Source organism: Balaenoptera acutorostrata, chromosome 12 (genome assembly GCF_949987535.1).
Source record: "Balaenoptera acutorostrata chromosome 12, mBalAcu1.1, whole genome shotgun sequence".
NCBI lineage: Eukaryota > Metazoa > Chordata > Mammalia > Artiodactyla > Balaenopteridae > Balaenoptera > Balaenoptera acutorostrata.
In genome coordinates this window covers 58,326,496-58,346,410 of record NC_080075.1, presented here as the reverse complement: position 1 = coordinate 58,346,410, position 19,915 = coordinate 58,326,496, and the positions used below count along the sequence as shown (strand labels likewise).

The 19,915-nt window shown below is 40.4% G+C and overlaps 1 protein-coding gene and 1 non-coding gene across 3 annotated transcripts in view; one reads left to right on the top strand and one right to left on the bottom strand.

Moving 5' to 3' along the window:
* Positions 1-19,915, bottom strand: part of THADA (THADA armadillo repeat containing) — a 314,299-nt gene that overhangs the window by 162,144 nt on the left and 132,240 nt on the right. For both annotated transcript variants that reach the window (XM_057557813.1, XM_057557812.1), the window contains exon 28: positions 19,783-19,914. In XM_057557813.1, coding sequence (XP_057413796.1) covers positions 19,783-19,914 — 132 coding nt within the window. The remainder of the gene's footprint in view (positions 1-19,782; position 19,915) is intronic.
* On the top strand, positions 2,318-2,390 carry TRNAW-CCA (transfer RNA tryptophan (anticodon CCA)). Its single transcript has one exon. It is a non-coding gene; the product is annotated as a tRNA-Trp (tRNA).

Sequence of the window (19,915 nt, the reverse complement as noted above, 5' to 3'; positions counted from 1 at the left end):
ATTGGGTCAAACTTTGAACCAAGACTTCAGCAAAGAAGATATATGGATGGCAAAGAAACACATGTAAAGATGCTCAATCTCCTTAGTCATTAGGGACGTTCAAATTGAAACCACAGTGATATACTGCTACATACTCACTAGAAAGACTAAAATTAAAAAAGACCAAGCACACCAAGTGTTGACTAGCATACGGAACCACTGGGACTCTCATCCTCTGCTGGTGGAAATGTAAAACGGTACAATCACTTTGGAAAATAATTTGGCAGTTTCTTAAATAGTTAAATGTACACCCTTTTCTACAACCCACCCATTCCACTCCTAGACGTTTATCCTAGAAAAACGAAAGCATATGTCCATACAAAAACTTGTACATGAATATTTCTGGCACCTTTGTTTGTAATAGTCAAAACTAGACACAGCACAAATGTCCATCAACAGGTGAGAGTGTAAGTAGATAGTGGTATATCTGTACAATGGGATACTATTCTGCAATAGAAAGGAACAAACTACTGATATGTGTAATCACATGGATTAATCTCAAGATTATTATGCTGAGTGAAAAAGTCAGGCAAAATAAAATACATAATGTATGATTCCATTTATATGATTTCTAGAAAATGCAAATTAACCTATAGTGATAGAACAGCTGTTGCCAGGTGACGGGGGCGGGGCTGTTGGAGAAGGTTACAAATGGGCACAAGGAAACTTGTGGGTGATAGATATGTTTACTATCTTGACACTGGGGGTGGTTTTATGGGTGTATAAACTTAGCAAATGGTACACCTTAAACATGTGCAGTTTATGTCAATTATACCTCAATAATGCTGTTTTTTTAAGAATAACATTTCACATATATTAGAAAAGTGAAGTTATACATCCTGTCTTGTTCTCCCTTCTCAACCTCCAATCGCATCTCCAAAACATCCCAAATCTTCTTTCCTCATATTAAACAAGCCCAGCTATTTCCTTTGAACTTTTATGACCAGAATGAACCTTTCCTTGTGCTCTCTTAAAGAATCAAATCAATAAACACTGAAATCCTAACAATCGCATAAGAATTAAAAAACAGAAACTTTTTCAGGACAGTGTTCCAAATCTTCCACATGCTCTTCTAGGACAGGCTCAGAGACAGTAAGTGACTTGACCAAGCTCACAAAAGAAGTGAATGGAGAAGCCGGGATTCAAAGTCAGGTCTGTCTGACTCCAGAGCCCGTGGTAGTTGCAAAACCCTGCATGCCCCAACTATAAGACATTTTTACCACCACAGGGTGGAACGACAATAACAAATACTAAAAGAAATTCAATTTTATAGCTCTTACCTATACTTGACAACTCACACCATTCAACCAAGCAATGCCAAATCTGTTGGGCCCGCTTTAATAAACTACATTTAGCGGTAGAATTTTTCAAGTGGTTATTAAGGTAAAACAGATTTATCCTCCATCTCGAGTAGATTGAACCTGCTTCCTAATATCTTTTATTTTTGCTTATTTTCATAATTTGCTTATTCCATAGTGAACAGGTAATTTTCAACTCATCCCAGTTTGAATCATGCTGAATTCTGAACAAACAGAAACCAATTAGTGCACTATTATTTAACATAGTCCCAGTGAATGCACAATGGAGACTGCTGTGCAAAGTTTGAAGATGAAACAAAACAGATTACACTTACACATACCCACATACCCTACCACTAATTAAAAAAATTCTAGTGTTACAAGTATACAATTTCAGCTGTGGTATTATCTTTGTTCAGAAGCAAGGTACATTACTATATGGTTGAAGCCTTCCAGCATTTAATTAGGTTACTAATTATAAGGAGAATCACATTACCTTTAAGTCTTTCCTTGGGTTGTGACTAAGGCTTAATACATTAATTTCATGGTAACTGTATTTTAAGATGGGGAACATGTCAATAAAGAATTCTGGTCACATCCTCCAATATGTCCATGTGACTGAAGGTTCTGGCTGTGATACAATTTGATACATTTACTAGGAGGAAAATCACTGCTAATTCCCACTGCTACTGGTAGTGGCCAAGAGATATTTTATATTGCATTTTAAGCATAAGTAACATTAAAGAGAATCTTCACAGAGGGCATATACATGAATATAAAAATAAATAAAATCATTAAGTGACATTCTTTATTCCCATTTAAATTCAATTAATAAATTTAGCATCAATTCAGTATCACATTACTCCCCAATTTCCTTCCTTGCCCATCAATAAAAACAGTGCAAATTGTATGAGTCATTCTTCAATCATGCCAAGGACATAACCTTTAACCTAAGATTAAAAATAAAGTGCTATGGGACTTCCCTGGTGGTCCAGTGGTTAAGACTCCATGCTCCCAATGCAGGGGGCCTAGGTTCGATCCCTGGTCAGGGAACTAGATCTCACATGCCACAACTAAGACCCCGCACAGCCAAATAAATAATTTTTTTTTTTTTTTCTGAAGTGCTATGTGTGAAATTCAATACTGTTTAACTTCTGGGTGCTAACATCTAATACAAACAACATTTCAAAGGAAAATGAAACAATCTGGATCACTTCCATTCATTTTTATGATTTCATTGGTAGATTTGTATGGCTTTGGCTTGGATCCTTGATAAACTGGAATGTGGAATCATTTAGTTTATAATCTGTATCACCAGTTCGTACAAGGCACAGAAAAGTTCTCCACTCCCTCACATACTTCAAAGTATTTCATTTATTATTCAAATGATTGTTCTGACAAAACCATTAGTCAAGAAGAAAGCAAAGAAATCTTATTTTTTAAAGTGGAAATTTTAAAGATGCAGTTTTCACAACAGACTGCTTTATCTACTCATGCTATTCTGGCAAAATCTTTATTTCCTAAAAGAAAACTTTTATTTTTTTTAATTAAAAATTTTCTTATATATTAGAAGGTCAGGGAATGTTTTTACTGATTTCACCCAAAGTGAGTGTTTATATTTTAAATTTACCTTAGCTACTTCTTCCTAAATTCCTACAGGCTCTCGCCTTTTCTAAGGAAAATACTAAATTTAAATTTGAGAAAGGTATTGCTGAAACCATGGTGAATGTTTCACAACTACCTTGAAATGACAGTAGGAATATGCACGCTCATGCGTGCTCTCTCGCTCTCTCTCTCTCTCACACACACACACGCACACACACACACACACAGGAAAAAAGAAGTACCTTTTAGTCAGAGTTCTGAGTTTAGGGCTTTTGGGGTTAACAAGAAAAAAAGTTTCCTGATTTGCAGTAGAGCTATTTTCATACTTTCTTTTTCTACACCGAAATCACATTGCAGCTGTATCACCAAGTAGCATGTTTGCAAGGTATGAGAAGTTTCTTGGCTTAGCAGAAAAAAAAAAAAAAAGCAACAGTCTAGTCCTCAAAAAGAACCCCCATGACCAGTGAGGCTGAAAAAGCTGGCTGAATCACTGGTCAAGAGTCAGTCTTATAGCAAAAATCGGTTGGGCTGAGAACAGAACCTAACAGGAAAACATAAGGTCAGACTTGAGTCTGATTTGGTGAAGAAACATGTGCTTGGCCACTCAAGGGCTGCAGATATACAGATGAGGTTAACTTCCCTGACTACTACTAGTCATGGAGCATTTCAATGCCACTATTTGAGAATCAGAGCAATAGATGCTACTACTATTCCAGCCACCAAGAGACCCCATTCCCCTCTTCTGTTACATTTGTGGAAGGAGAGTGGCTATAGTGGTTTAGAATCAATCATTTTCAAGATACGGCTCTTTTCCAATCCCAGACTTGCCAATATGTCCCTATGAAGGTGGCAAAATTTGTCTCTTTGTCTTGTGTTCATTAAGGTTCTCTGTGCTTTCAGTCTCACAGTTCTTAAAAGGAAGCATGATACCTCACACGCAACAGTGATCAAGTTCAATATGAGGCAGACGATGTAGCCCAACCCTATGGTATTTCCAACTGTGTCCAAAGTACTTGGAGCTGCCAGAAAGCAAGTATCATTCATTCATTCACTCATTTATATTGTGGTAAAGTATACATAACATAAAACTTACACTTTTTTTTTTTTTAAGGTAAGAAGTGGATTTATTTAGAGATACACATCCTTTGGACAGAATGTGGTCCGTCTCAAAAGGTGAGAACGGCCTTGGGAGAAACACACTCCAGAGTGTGGGCCATCTCAGAAGGTGAGAGGCCCCAAAATATGGGGTGGTTCAAAACTTACACATTCTGAAGTGGCGTTTAGCTCATTCACCAAGCAGTGTTAGAGCATTTTATACTCTGGCCTCAGTGTCTTGATATCCAGGTATTCACTGGTTAATACTCATGGCTTCACAGAGATAAATGTCATTCTATTTTCAGGTAACCTTTCGGATAAGTATACAAAATCAGAGTTCATTCAACACACTAAGGTTTGTATGCTGAAGGTGAGGCAAGAACCACCCAAACCAAGCATTGGTCCATTTCTTTCCAGGTGGAAGGCAGAAACTCTGATATTCTCTCTTCCTTGCCATTAAGCCTTTCAGAAAATAAGGAACCCACTATTCCCTGACCTTTGGGATTTTTACAAACATCAGCCTGCAGTTCAGAACACAGACAAGAAACTGTCCAGGGAAAACATGCCCCCAAATGAACAGGATATAAACAAAGCTGTAACTAGGTAATTAATGGTAGGGACTGGACTCCCCTCACTCCGCTTCTCTGATAACAATCTGGTACTTTATCAGCAGGTCTTTTATCTGGAAGGATTCACTGTATTCTGCTGCCTGGAACTATTCTGGGAGGGGACAAAGACAAGCTTTCATCTTGGAACGGAAACGGAACCACATCTCGAAGGAGGAAGAGTCAAAGCTGTAAAAAGGCCTCCAAGTCTTTCCCTGCCAGCAGGGAGAGGTAAATGGAAAATAGGATGCCCCGTTTCACTAAATGCACGGGAGCAAATTCTGGTGGGGAAGAAGCCACTGCGGTCCCCATCCAGGCAATGCGCAATCTGTCTCTGTCCCAAATTCTACACCCTATCGCCACCGCTGCCAGCCTTATCCCATCTCTAATACCATACCCAACCAATGTCTCTTCCTGTCAAGATCAAAGAAACTTAAACTGTGGTTTAAATGACCAATAATACCTTAAAATACTATATCTCACCGTGGGATTTCCATTTTAGAAAGGATCAAAACCGTATACTTAAAGAATGAAAGTCCAACTGTGAAACTTCAAGATTCAGCTCAAAAGGGAAGAGGCATCTGAGAAAACTGGGTGGGTAAAAGGCACTGCTTAAGATCTCTCAAATCATTCCATACAGATTTCAACTACCCAGGGGGTCAAGCTGGGTTACAATCTGGCCCTCTGAGTTATTACCGGTGTACATATTAATTAGGAGTAGAACATGTTCCCTAAGCCCCTCCAAACACGGCCACGCCACTCAGACCTCATAACATGCCATGGACTGGTTATGGAAGGACTTGGGAAAAACAGGCCTTTGAATTCCCCCTCCTACTTAGAACCCAGGAATATTTATCGAAGGTTGAGCCAGGGTGGCTGGCCAATTCCAAAACCCACAGCCTGGGGCTTATGAACAAGAGCACAGATTGCCCAGTGAGACCAGTGCCCTTCTGTCAGGCTGTGGAGCAATCCTGTGAAGCTCCCTAGGTTCAGATCCCAGGCCCTCATGACACTTCACAGTGGTGCAGACTAGGGGGAGGGCGCTAGGAAACCGCTCTACTGGCCAGTTTTCCATGGGGAATTCTATCAGGACATGGCATTCTAAAGCTGCTACTTTAGGGACGTGTTCAACCATGCAGCAGAATGCAAATCCCTCTCTAGTCTTTTCAAGTTTTTCCTAAGTCCGGTTTTCATTCTGGCTACGAATTAAGTTCTGATATCTTAAATCATGCAGAAAAAAAAGGGTTAAGAAGAGATTGAATTATATTAATTATATGGCATTGAAGCTCAACTAGAAAACAAGAATTACATTTCTTAAGTTTCTCTTCACTAGGCTTCTGCAGGTTATAATTAGTATTAAGAAGAATTTTACTTTTCATTTTATCCAAGCTGAAAAGAAGCTGAGCCTTAAATTCTGGCTTTACAGGAAAGAGAGATTCTTCTGGAAAACAAGAAAAAAAAATGAATAAACAGTCAAGCAAAAAACAAACCAGCACTACTCACCCATCACCCAAAAAGATAGCTTAAGTGACTCACTTTCAGCGTTTGAAAATATTTTCTACCCACTGCTTCGTAAATTATTTTCTTGTTGGTGTGACACATCCTTTAGTAACAATCCAGCTTTTCCTTGGCTACCTAGATATATTTCCATAGTTACCACCAAAACAGATGGCCTTTTCCTGTATGATTGCAATAATCAAAAAGGAGCAGGCTTATTTACACAGAAGCATCCTCCATACAAATAGACATTTTGTTAATGCTCTGGACGCTGTAGAGACAAAACAGAAAATCTCATTCACGTGGGCCTGCCTAATTTTGATTTTGCAATTATTCAGACTGAGGCCGAGCTAATGTTTACTTTTGGGACTGAGAGTTTCATTTAAAATTGGGAGAAATGTGGCCATCTCTTGGGAACTGGTGGCCAGGACACAAATATCCCAGACCAGGAATTTTCCCTGATGCAAAACGAAACAGGACAAGACAACCCAGGGGGCACATCTCACACATCTCACTCTCAGTGTGCTCTCCAGCAGGTTTGGCTAGTAACCTGTGGTTGGTGAAGGAGGGAGGTGGGACTCTGCACATGAGAAATATAAAACTGAGGAACAAAGGGGGATTTCAACCCACCTCAGAGGCCTCGAGGTGTGGCTTAACAACTAATACGTTCACCAGATGCTACTGTTACCCATCCATTAAAAAGCAGTTCCCTAAATATATTACATACAATTTGGAGTAATGAAACTTTCACTTCATAATATCCAGTAATTTGAACACTTCACTGATTCAGACTTGCCCTTTTAAGGTATCCTTTTAAAGTGTAGGATTACCACATAAGAAAATGTTGGCAATTTTTCAAAATTTCAACATATATTGATATCCTTATGATGCTGTTTTCTAAGACAGTAAAAAGAGGATGATCAAGTAAGCTACTGTTTATGAAAGGACATTGTAAACTTCAACTTCTTTATATAAATGCTTGTTACTATTTTTTTTCTTTTTCTTTCAACAACCCTGAAGCTTTTCAAAATTATGTTAAGTTTCTACAGTAAAAACCTAAGATGGTAAAGTCAGATGGAAAATATATGTTCTAATAGTTTAAAAATTATGCCTAAGTAGCAGCCCACAAATAATCTCATTAAGATTTTATGCTTCTTAAGCCTCAAGACACATTTTTTCTTTGCTGAGACACTTATAACTGTGCAATGACCCACGATTTCCTATTACAAGGAAAATTTCTTTTGTAAGAAATCCTCAGTGTTTCTCAAGAATCTCAGAAATTCAGTTGAACCAGTCTTATTTAGCAACCCGTCACAACCACTTGGGCTTAACTGCAAGTTTTTCTTTCTTTTCTACTGATTTCAGATTAGAAGAAGAGACCACTGCTAGAGCAATGCCCAAGGGGGGCAGGGGAGAGATATCTCAAGAAAGCAAAGTAAGCCCAAGTGTTTGTTATTTAAAACTTCAGGTTAATGTTGGCATATTGAGAACTAGCTTGTCATACCCCACACATGGAGCATCGTAAACATGAGCAAAAGGGCGAATTGTAGTATTAAGCGCTAGCGTAGCTAAGGGAGTGGAGAAGAGCACGGGTTCTGGAGCCAGATTGCCTGGTTAAAATCCTGGCCTTATCACTTCTTACCAGTATAACCTAGGGCACATTTCTAAACTTCCCACTGCCCAGCTTTCCCTCTCTGTAGGATGGAGGATGGGGATGATAATGTTAGGGACCTCATAGTGTTGTCATGATGATTAAATGAATTAGTATGCATCAAGTCCTAAAACAGTGTCTGGCCCATAGTAAATATCTGCTAATTATTATCACTTATCACTAATTATATGGAAAAAAATCAGAGCAAAGATGATAGGGACCAAGAAGCAACACAGCACAACAGATATCCCATTATGCCAAAAATCTTATCTGTCTGATGCTCCACTGTATTTCTATCGTGCCGGACACACAATCGATGCTTACAGTAATTATCTGTTGAGTAAATGAATAAACGAATCAACCCCTGACCCCTTAACGAATCACTTTTTGACTGTGGACACATTCTGCTTACTCCTCCTGGACCTTGACTTTTCCATCTCCAAAGAAAGTTACCAACACCTGCCACTTGCTACCTCAAAGTGATGATCATCAGTACAAGGGAAAAAGCAAATCATTTCAAACTTACTGAAGGGATATCAAAAGTCAATGAGGGCTTCCCTGGTGGCGCAGTGGTTGGGAGTCTGCCTGCCAATGCGGGGGACACGGGTTCGAGCCCTGGTCTGGGAGGATCCCACGTGCCGCGGAGCAACTGGGCCCGTGAGCCACAATTGCTGAGCCTGCGCGTCTGGAGCCTGTGCTCCGCAGCAAGAGAGGCCACGATAGTGAGAGGCCCGCGCACCGCGATGAAGAGTGGCCCCCGCTTGCCACAGCTAGAGAAGGCCCTCGCACAGAAACGAGGACCCAACACAGCCATAAATAAATAAATAAATAAATAAATAAATATTAAAAAAAAAAAAAAAGTCAATGACTTTTAAAACCAATGTTCCTGGGCTTCCCTGGTGGCACGGTGGTTAAGAATCCGCCTGCCAATGCAGAGGACACAGGTCCAAGCCCTGGTGGGGGAAGATCCCACATGCCGCAGAGCAACGAAGCCCGTGCGCCACAACTACTGAGCTGTGCTCTAGAGCCCGTGAGCCACAACTACTGAAGCCCTCATGCCTAGAGCTCCAGGGTCCGTGCTCTGCAACAGGAGAAGCCACCACAATGAGAAGCCCGCACACCGCAACGAAGACCCAATGCAGCCAAAAATAAATAAATAATTAAAAAAAAAAAAGTAACCACTTATTAAAAAAAAAAAAAAAAACCTTCAAAAATAAATAAATAAAATAAATAAATCTATTTAAAAGACCCCAATGTTCTTTTGTTATTGAGTACCTATGAACACAGTCAATAATATTGAAAGGCTCCTCTGTAATACCCTGAGTCCTGTTTCCTTTCAAAGAAGTCCTCTGACTCCAGTTGGCCAGGGGGAATGTGCAGACATTGTGCTAGGCCCTAAGAGATGGCTGTTCAGACCTCAGTGTGCAGAGGCACTACCTGGGGGAAGCTGCTGACTTTTAGATGTCTATGGGACATGCAGAAGGAGTTGTCCAACAGAAAGGTGAATCTATGATTCTGTACAAGTTCTAGATCTAGGACTGACTCATCAATGTATGTGAGTTGCCAGCCAGGTGAGGACTGTACATGTAAGGTGAAAAAAGAAAAGAGTGGAGGGCAGGACCAAGAGGTGCACCAACATTTAGGAGGCAGCATGAGGAAGGGGCCCTGAAAGAGGAGGAAGAAGCAATGGCCAAACAAGGCCACACAGGAAGAGCATCCTGAAGATGCCAGTGTGCAAGAGTGTCAAATACCAGAGGAAGATTCAGAAAGATAAAGACTGAAAAGCATCCAGTGGCTTTTGTAATGAAGAGGTCACTACTATTTCCCCTTTGTCAGTGAAGCTTCAGTGAAGTGGTGGAAGAAGCATCCAGACTGCAGTGGTTTGAGGAAGGAATAAGAGAGGAGGAAATGGAGACTGTAAACACAGACGACCTTTTCCAAGAGTCTGGCTATAAAACAAAGGAGAGAACTACGGTGGTAGGTAGAGTGGGTGTCTCCACGGAGAGAGTCCATGCCTGATGGCTTCTATTTTCTCTTGCAAATAAGAGATGATGAGAGTAGGGCCTTGGGTTACGGTAATGACACAAAGTAGGCCCTCAGCAAACACATTTAATGGATGGATGACCTAGTGACGAAGAGTTCTCACAAAATAAAGTGAAAGACAAGAATAAATGGTGAAGAAGAGAGCAGCTGTCGCTGTGTGGAGGGGAGGCAAGACGGGCAGTCAAGAGTCTCAGTGCTCAAGGTGAGTGAGGAAAATAAAGCCCAAAGGGAAAAAGTCGAAGGGTATGAGGGTGAATGATCTGGCGCAGCTGATGTGACTAATGCAGGTTGTTTTAACAAGAAGGTGATAAATAGACTGGTAAGGGTCAAGGCCCAGAGGAGAGGGAGGAAAAAAACTGCGCCGATCAGAGAAAGATAATCAAAACATGGTATGTCGTGCATTTTTCTTGTCTCATTTTAAGCCTACTGTAATTCTTCTTTACCTTCATACTCTCTTCCCTAATTCAGATTTTTCTGCCTAAAGAGAAAAACATACAGTTTTGATTCTAAAATGTTCCCTACCAGGTAGGAGAAGATGACTTCATATTAGCTGGCATTTGGGGCTTGGTACTCTCAAATCTTCAATTCAGCATTAAAAATGCCTGCTGAGCATCTTGGCTACATTTTTGAGAAAATAATTAAGATTAAGGAAATAAATGCTCCTTAAGGAAAAATATTATTAAAATATTTTAAAATTTAAGTATTACTACATTTGTAATAATTTTCCCATTACTCTTCATTATTTCCATAAGACTTGGAAATGCAACACTTGGAGTAAATACCGTTCTTAATTAAAGTTACCAAAGATTCACCATGGACGGTTTCTTCTGTTAAGTAGCAAACCATTTATTTTGTGAATTTCCTGGGTCACCCTTGATGCAAGTGGAAGCAAAGCTCTTTATGATAACTTTAAGTTATGAATCATAAAACTCTGTCACAATCTTCCGCTTGTTAGAGCCCACTGTCTGCAGAATGAACAGTATGACTTTCCTCTCTTAAGAGCTGCTAACCAACAAGGGAGATTTCTTAAAGTCTTCAGGATGGTAAACTGAATTCCCGTGTTCTTTTCCTGCCTTGCTACTAGGGAAAGCCTCCTGCATTTCTCCAACCCACCAGTGCTCCTCCCCTTGTTTACAGGACCTTGGTCCTTAGTGTATCTGCCATATAATTAAGTGGTTCATATACAGTATGTCAGGTTCACAAGCATGCGTTTTATCTCACTAGCTAGATCATAAGTTCTTCAAGGATGAAAAACCTTTTTCCTTCACTTTGCATCTTATCCAAGACCTAATGCTAGCTAGGTATACAATGGATGTTTAACAACTACTTAGTTAATCTATTAACTGATTGGATTCTAAGTCTGAGAGTGAATGGCAGCAATAGGCCATGGATTATCATCATTGTCAGAAATTTCACCTAAGAATGAGGCTGTCTACAGATCAAATCACTTGTTCTAACATGACCTGAGCTGGCCTACTGAAGTAACAGATAACACTGCAGAAAAGCTGGTCCTTACAAGTTTTGTTTTTCTAGCTTGCTTTGTCAATGCATTCCATTAAGAGGTGAACTCCTCATTCCTTTTGCTCAAAAACATATTTAGAAAACGGTCTTAAAGAGATCTGGCACCAGAGATTAAGTTGGCCAGGCCCCTCTCTAGGAACTGAGAGAGAAAAATCGGTGACAGATGTCAGAGTATCTTTTTATGCCAGAACTCTTTGCAAAAAAGCCACGCGATGCAGAAAACATGATTTCATTCCACACACTGAACCTCAGGTACCCCTGGGTAGAATCTGGAAATTCAGAAGGCCGTAAGCAAAAAAGCCCTCCAAATAAAGCACTAGCTAGGCAGGGCCATGGTAAAAAGGAGACCAAGTAGATAGCTGCCCAAACTGTGATTTCACCAGTATTGGGAAACACCTTCCGATCTCTGTTTTTAGGTCCTCCCTTATGTAAGGCCTAAAATTCCATCACCTAGATTCCTCACTTTATTTCAAAATGTGTGTCTGTGTAACACAACAAACAGCCCCAAGGAAGGTAATGACTAGGGTCATTTACACGTCTGTATGAAAGGAAGGAGTAGGCATGGGTTTGGCTTACAGGCAAAGAGGAAAACTGAGCACTCAAAAAAGCCCTGAGTGGAACTGAACATCTGCACCTTGACAATCTTGCTCAAGGCCTGGCCTGGTATCAGAGTCATATCACTAAAACCAGAGGTCAGGGTTTTTACACGTTAATGGCATGGCAGGTCCCTTTTTTCACCCAACCATTGTTAGCAGATCAGGATGGTATAGGGAGACTCCTAACCTTTAATCCCATTCTCTAAGGCTCATGGAATTGACCAGTAACCACAGGACAGGTGGAGTTCTGAACCTCTAGGATGGCCAGGCAGGAGGAAGTGCTGTAGTAACAACACCAGGAAAGCCCTATTCTCAAGTATTTTTACTTGTAATGGGCTAGGACTGGCAACTCCTTTATTCTTTCTACAGGCATCTCTGTTTGAAGTTTGGACAACAAAGAGTTATCTATTTTAATCACTCCTCAGAAAAGCATCTCTGACTTTTCTCAAAGACTCAGATGTTCCTTGTACTTGTCAGAAAACAAATGTGGCTTAGGCCAACATCTGAAATGGAGAAAAATATAGCAACCACCAAAAAATGATGATTAAATTAATAAGGAATGCTTTTCAGACATGACATCCCATAGGCCAAAAAAATGTTTTCAGAACTATAGAGAACAGAGTTATAGAAGTTACTTAGAAGCTAAATTTAAGTGGATTAACTGCTGAAGGGTACCATGTCGGAGCAGACCACCGTGACCTGTGGGCCATCCCAAGTATAGCACCCCAACCGGTAGATGGAGGAACCCATGAATAAAAATGTACAAATATGTGTTACAGGTTTAGAGGCGGGTTTATCATTTCACTGCACATTTAGAATCTACAGCCAGGTTGTTCAGCTATTCTAAAATAAGACACCTCAAAAAAGATGCCTTGACGGTCATCCGGCCCCACCTCAGATGCACTGCAGAAATCTAAAAAATATACACAACATGTGATCAGTTTTCCTTGATGACATTCAATGACCAGCAGCTCAGTATTATGGAAATCTGTCCGTTCTCTTGATGCAGAATGTTAACTCTCACAAAATTCTTCCTTATATTAAAATCTGAAATCTATCTCTTACTTTCCCATTGGGAGCACACGAGAGAAATTATGTGCCTTCTGTCATACGGCAGCCTCTCAAATATGTAAAGACTGTTACCATGTTGTCTCTAACTAGTCTTTTCCAGTCTAACTATTTCCAGATGTTTAGCCTCCTCCTCATCTTGGTCACCTTCTCTGGATAAATATTAGTTTATCAGTGACCCTCCTAAAACGGGAAGCCCACAGCATAATAACATAATAGCAGAATGATGTGGGTTTAGTCTGACCAGCAGAGTTCAGGGGGACTATAGCCTTCACTACCTAGAAGCAGCAACTGTGTCATACTGCTTCCTCAGGGCTCACCAGGAAATCCCGTTCCTCAAGATTTTTTCATAAAAACTGCTATGAAGCCGACCGCTCTCATTCTATACGTATGTAATTTTGACTTTTCTTTACAAAATCAGAACATGATATATATCTCTATTAAATGTTATCTTGATAGTCTCAGCCCATCAATCCAGTCTTCCAAGACTACTCTGAAATCATATTTTTCAATTATGGACTATATTAGACATATCAAATAAAAAAGAGTAGAGAGAATAATATAACAGCCATTTGCCCAAAACCCAGCTTAAGAACACATCACAAATAAAACAAGCTCCTAGTATATGCTTCCTTAATTTTATCCCCTCCTTCCCTGCTTCATACAGGTAATGGCTACTAGCCTGAATTTGTGTCTGTCACTCCCATGCTTAAAGACTATTTTGAATGGGAGTCCATAACCAATTATATTTCTCTTATATGCAAACCTAATAAGCACACAATCTAGTCTGTCTTCATTTTAAGTAAGTAATTCAAACGCTGAATAAAGCAGTATTGTCCTCATCTATCAGACTCGTAATCCCATCAGAACAATGAGGTGACTGGCATGACAAATTCTTAGGGAATCCTTACTAGCTCTCAGCAAATAAAGTATGAAGCACCTGCAAGTAATACATTGAATGATCCAGTCTAAAACAATATCGGCACAATTGTTTGGTCACTGATAAAAATATGCCTTTTCCTCTCTCTTTTGAAATCTTTCTGCAAGCTCCGAGGATAACATTCCCATGCCACACATCCCCCAAATTACTGACTTGGTTCTAGGCTAACTTGCACCTGAGGCTGTAAGTTATCTGGGTCCAAGGATTTGCCTTTATCCACAGGAGACAGTGTTCTTTTTCTATCACCTCACCCACATCTGGTTTCAGGGCCTTCCTTTCAGTTTACTGGCAAAGACAAAGCTGAAGCAGGAGTTAAAAAAAGTCTGCCCTCTATCACCATTATACTATCAACCCCTTCCTCTCTCTAGAATTTTTCTTAACCAACAAACTAAGGGGCGTTTATCTGCTATTTTGTAGTCAGGATTATCCCCATTATACAGATTGACAGCCTGAAGCACTCAGGGGCCCTCCTTTTCGTGCCACATTAATCAGGAGGCTTTCCCCCACGTATTTTGGCTTGTTTATAATTCTATGACCTCCCTCCTCCTCTTATCAATCCAGGCTCCTCTCATTTGGCTCTAAAGCCTGCAGCATGGTAGCTGCAAGGTGGACCTCCAGATCCCTTGACTGGATAGCAGTCAGGGGAGAGGAGGTCCGAGTCCAGGAAGGTCTCAGGTCATAGGCTCATAAGGCCAGAGAGGACCCTGGGCAATGTCCAATACCTTAATTTGATAGAAAAGGAAACCGAGGGTGTGACCTTCAGAGAGGTGAAGTCAAAATAAAAGCAAATGTCAGAGCTCACATTAGAGCATAAGATTCCTCAAAGGGCAGGTAAAACAGAAAACCCAGCTGAGCCTCCTTTCTACATAATCAGTAACCAGTGGGATATGAAATGTGGCTCCGATACTGTAAGACTAGGAGTCCCTTAAGTACTTCATAGATACACAGATCTGCTAAGACACGAAGTGTCTCATTTCACAGTTAGTTTCGTTTTTAGGTTAATAATTCAGCCTCTGTGCCCAAACCTGGGCTACGCAGAGAAAGGTACCAAAAATGAAAAACAAACCGAAAAAATCCATAGCTGCTTCTCCATGGAAAGAGATTAAGATTTATTTGGAGGGAATAAGTATTGAGCATATAAATTACAATATGATACAGTAATGATGACTAGTAAGAAAAGAGATTTAAATTAATGCTATAGCTATTCAGAGAGAGAGAGGATTAAGAGCTGGGGTGGAGAGAAAGGGAGGTGGGTATGCCTTCTTTCCCAGCAGTGTCTCAACAGCCCTCTGCCTGATTTCTCTCTCTATAAAGCAAATCCTGCCTTCTACTTATCACAAGGATTCTGGGAAGACAGAACAGATAGAAATGTGCAGCCTTGGAGGAAAGTTCCTGGTATTACAATCACAAATGAAGGTGGAAGCCAACTACTGTCTACTGCAAAAACCCCAGCTCTACACGATGGCAAATAAGATCTTTCAACTTCATAACCTGGGTAAGGAGTAAGGTGATAATCCTTGCATTATGCAACTTTCAAGGAAAAGAAAACAAGAGTCAATATTATTTCCCAATATCATAGGCTTCAAAGGCCTAAGTCTTAGTTTTTGTACTCCCTACCCCTCCCTTCTTCTTAAGACTGGTACAATCAAAAGGTTCTATGAAATATTTTAAAAATACATAAAATGCGTATTTTCCAATTTTTGTTTTGATTGTTGACTAGATGTTTCAATATCGCAACTAAAACAGTTTCCATTGCATACATAGGTCGCCATGGGTGATTTCCACTGCCACGTGTTTAATTAAGATTGTATGGTTATCTGTACCTCAAAATTTTTCACAAAACAGAAAGGCAGATTTCACTGAAAATTTACCTAAAGTGAACAATGATTGAAATGGTTTGGAGAAAAACATATCAAAAGTCATTTGCAATGAAAATAAGTCAAAAAGGGGGGAGGCCGGGGAGATTCTTTTAAAAGCATCCCAGAGTGAGTAAAAGGCAGTAGAGGGATTTAATCCGATGCTGAGACCTCAGTTATCTGCAATAGAAGGCACTTTTTGCCTCACACATACAGGTACCACACTGGTCCAAGGAGGGTACAGAACCTTGCTCAAGCATCACAGCTAGTGAATAAGTGGCAGAGCTTAGAAAGAACCAAGTCTCTTGAGTCCAGGGTCTTTGTTCTGTTCAGGATTGCCGAGGTTTGAGGCATTTTTGGTTTCCTACAGCTCATCAATTCAAACTTGAAGCTTGCTTGTGAAAGGGAATTCCAAGGTGTGTGTCCAGAGATATTCTGGTCTCTAGAAAGCCCCGGACAAGTGGGCACTAGTGAACTGTATTCAGGGAGCTAGTCAGGGTCCCTTTTAAAGCATGCGTCACTCTGCTCTGTGGTGTCTGAACTGAAGGGTGAATGGCCTTAAATTGAAGGCATCATCTCTGCATGGAAGAGGGCTGTGTATCTGGATCCAGCACAGCATTAGGCACATAAAATACACTCGATTTGAAAAAACCTTGTAAACAAAACACTGGGATTAACATGATCATTTCTGTTCCAAGATGATGCAACAAATCATAGCTGTGCACACACATAACTGTGGAAGATCCACATCAGAAGCTTCTAAGATTTAAGTTAACAAAGAAAGGCAACAGAGATATAAGCTTAGATTCCCAAATGTGGAATAAGGGACAAAGGTACAAATAATACTTCCTAACACCTCACAGAGAGGAAGGAAATGGCAGGTAAGTATATGTAAATCAAAGGGAAATAAAAAGCTGTCATCAGGGCTTTTAATTTTCTCATTGTACAACTGATTCACTTTAGCACAGTCAGAGCAACCTTTGTGCTACTCCCACTAGCTGAAAAATTTTGCTTTAGCTAAACTCAGAGTATCCAAGAGCCTGATTAGAGCTCTTCCAAGTATGTAAATTAATACTAGCAATGCCACAAAAATAAAACACTGCCCATCCACTTGTGCATACATCTGTCTTTTCAGCCATTATCCCAAGTCAACACAGCCCAATCTTTACCATGATTAGAACCACAAATACTGCCTGGATTGGCAGGTTTTTACGATCAATCTTTCACTTTTTTTGTGAATAATTTTCTCAGAAGTAATTTAAATCTAATGTGCATAGTTCTACCAAATTTGCTGTTTTTTAAAAATCTTTTTATATAGTTCATCTCTCCAGTGTCACTGTGAACATTTTAGGGTAGCACAAGGTTGTCCTGGCAGTAGGTTGATGAAACCCAAAACTGGGTTTTCTAACTCTAAATCTAGGATCTTTCTACTTTCTTTTCAAGAAAAGCCAGGCTTCTTCTATCCCAGGCCACAGACTGGCCCCAATTACCCCAAGCAATGATCCCACAGATGTAAGCCTGAGAGAGAAAGCCTGCACCCAATCAAGCCACTGCCACCACTGGAAAAGCAAGGTCAGGAGCAGACCCCACTGCAAGTGGGGCATGACTTCTACATCGTGAAAATAGCCTGCACTTGGATCCATTGCCTAGATACAGGCTCCTAATCGCTCCTAGTTGCGTAAATTTCAGGGCCCTTGGGGCTACTCAGTGTAGCTAAAATTCTTAACTACACAAAAGGGAGTTGGATATTTTGGTGTAATAGAAAGAGGATACCCAACACTCTTGACAAGCCCTACAGTCTTGGGTTCATATTCCAACTCTATAACTGAGTCACTTTCTGAACCTCAGTTTCCTCAACAGGTAAAGAGAGGTGTAACACCTCCTCCCAGAGTCATTGTTAGGCAAAACGCCCAGTTCAGTGCCTGGCAAACAGTGGAGACTCAACAAGGTTGGTCTACTTCCTACTGAATTCTCTGCTCAGAATATTTTCTTGCTTGTTCTCTGCATTACTGGGTCAAAAGCTACTTCTAATAAACCTCCTGAATAGCCTAACCAAGTATGATCCTACTACTGTATAGTTTATTAAAATCATCTCTCTGTATGTGTGTGGTTCTGATAATGTTGGATATCTCAAATTTAATCTTGCTACTCAATGTGTGATCTGCAGACCAGCAGCCTCAGCATTACCTAGAAGTCTGTGTGAAATGCAGAATCTCAGGCCCCACCCCAGACCTACTGAATCAGAATTTATGAGACCCCCAAGTGATATGTTTACATCTTAAAGTTTGAGAAACATTGCCTATAACATACTTTGACATTCAATAAACCAGAGCCTACGGACACTCTAAGGAATCCGCTATGGCACTTTTGCTGCTGGTGATGCTCTATGAATCTTTATTCAAGGAGAAAGCAACCACTGACTAAGGCATTTTCACTGGAAGGAAAGGAGAACTGTACATTTCTTTCTTTGTGTTTCTGAGTTAAGAAAAAGAAGATGCACTAAGTACACTAGCCTTAAGGCAATATTTAAATCTCCTATGTTCACGCGATCTTTGTATACGTAATGAGTGCTCTGAGTATAATTAGTAATATGAGCTTTCTGATTATATGTAAACTAATAAATAACAGGAAGGATACTTTCAACGTAGTAACTTCTGGTTTCTAGGATGTAACACATATCAGATTGATTAGAAATAAGCTTCCACAAATTGGATGTTCTCAACACAGGATGATAAAGTTCTAAAGCGTGTCTTTGTTTCTAACGTACACTGTGATTCTGTATATGTGCCTCCCCCAACCATCAACTTTCTGAATTATTTTTTAGTTCTTTCCAGTTATATGTGAAAGTACAATTTTTAAATGCTCCTGAAAGTAAAATTTATGACCCAAATTCCTAAAATGAATCACCAAATGCTGGATATGGGAGGCTGGTAACTCTGTGTATCAGGAAACAAAAACCAAACTGAGTGAGTCATCTCTGTGATCACAGATAACACAGCCACAGCCAGGGCTTGGCGCAAACAAATGGCTACAGCAATCACACACCAGAATCTTGTGTCTAATGGTTTCTCACATTAAAATGCATCAGTCAGCTCTGTGAAACCAGGAAGTGGAACCCAGGACACCACATAAATAACAAGTACACTCTCTTGAGTTGGTTATATTTTATCCTTCTGCTGTATTTCAATTTTTGGTAGATACATAAAAATGAAGGTGCTGTTTTGTCAAGAGGTAAGCAGAAAGGTAAAAGCTAACTAATATCACAGGGTTTCTGAAATATTTCATAAGAAAATTTCAATACTTTTTGGAGGCCTGTTTATTGAGGCCTTTGATCCAAAATGAAAAAGGTGATCAGAAGCTGGCGAATGCCTCAAAGAAATGTAACAAGAAGAAGTGGTAACAGGCTGTAGAAGCAGAAAAGCCTGTTATCATTTGATTCCATGTGTAACCTTTATGCATGGCTCTTTCTCAGGTACTCCAAGCTTGAAAGGGAAGATGAGTGGGCAGTGAACTCGTGCTACACAGCATTGCCATCTAGATGTTGCCCCTTGCAACCACCAGCAAACTCCTCCAGAGTGAAGGGCCAGGTGTCCTCTTGAACCCCTGGACAGGGGATATATGCCAGAACCGAGCCTGCCCCATGCTGGCCAGGCTCAACACAGGGATAATGCAAACACCCAGGCTATGTTTATCAAAAGGGGGTATCTCCTATCAACACCACACACCCATTAGCAGGCAGGACTCCCAGAAAACACTACTTAAACAGTAGATATGAGCTCCTACACCCACCATCTGAAACGCTGGAGACCAGCTGGGGGCAATGGCAATAATCCCAGGCCCCTGCCTTCACAAGAACCCTCCCAGAGTAAAAAAAAAAAAAATCTATTACTTCTGAGATAGGAACAGGATTAAATAGCCCCATAAAGCCCCCATGCCCACTCCCATTATTTCCATGAGGCATACACTACCTCATGATGAAGGGAATAAAAGGTGCCATGCCGAGAGCAGAACAGGTGCCATCCATCGGGGAAGGGTAGAGCCTCCCCAACACCAAAAGTAGGAGAAACATGCTGGGATGATGGTTTAGTTCTCCTGTATCAC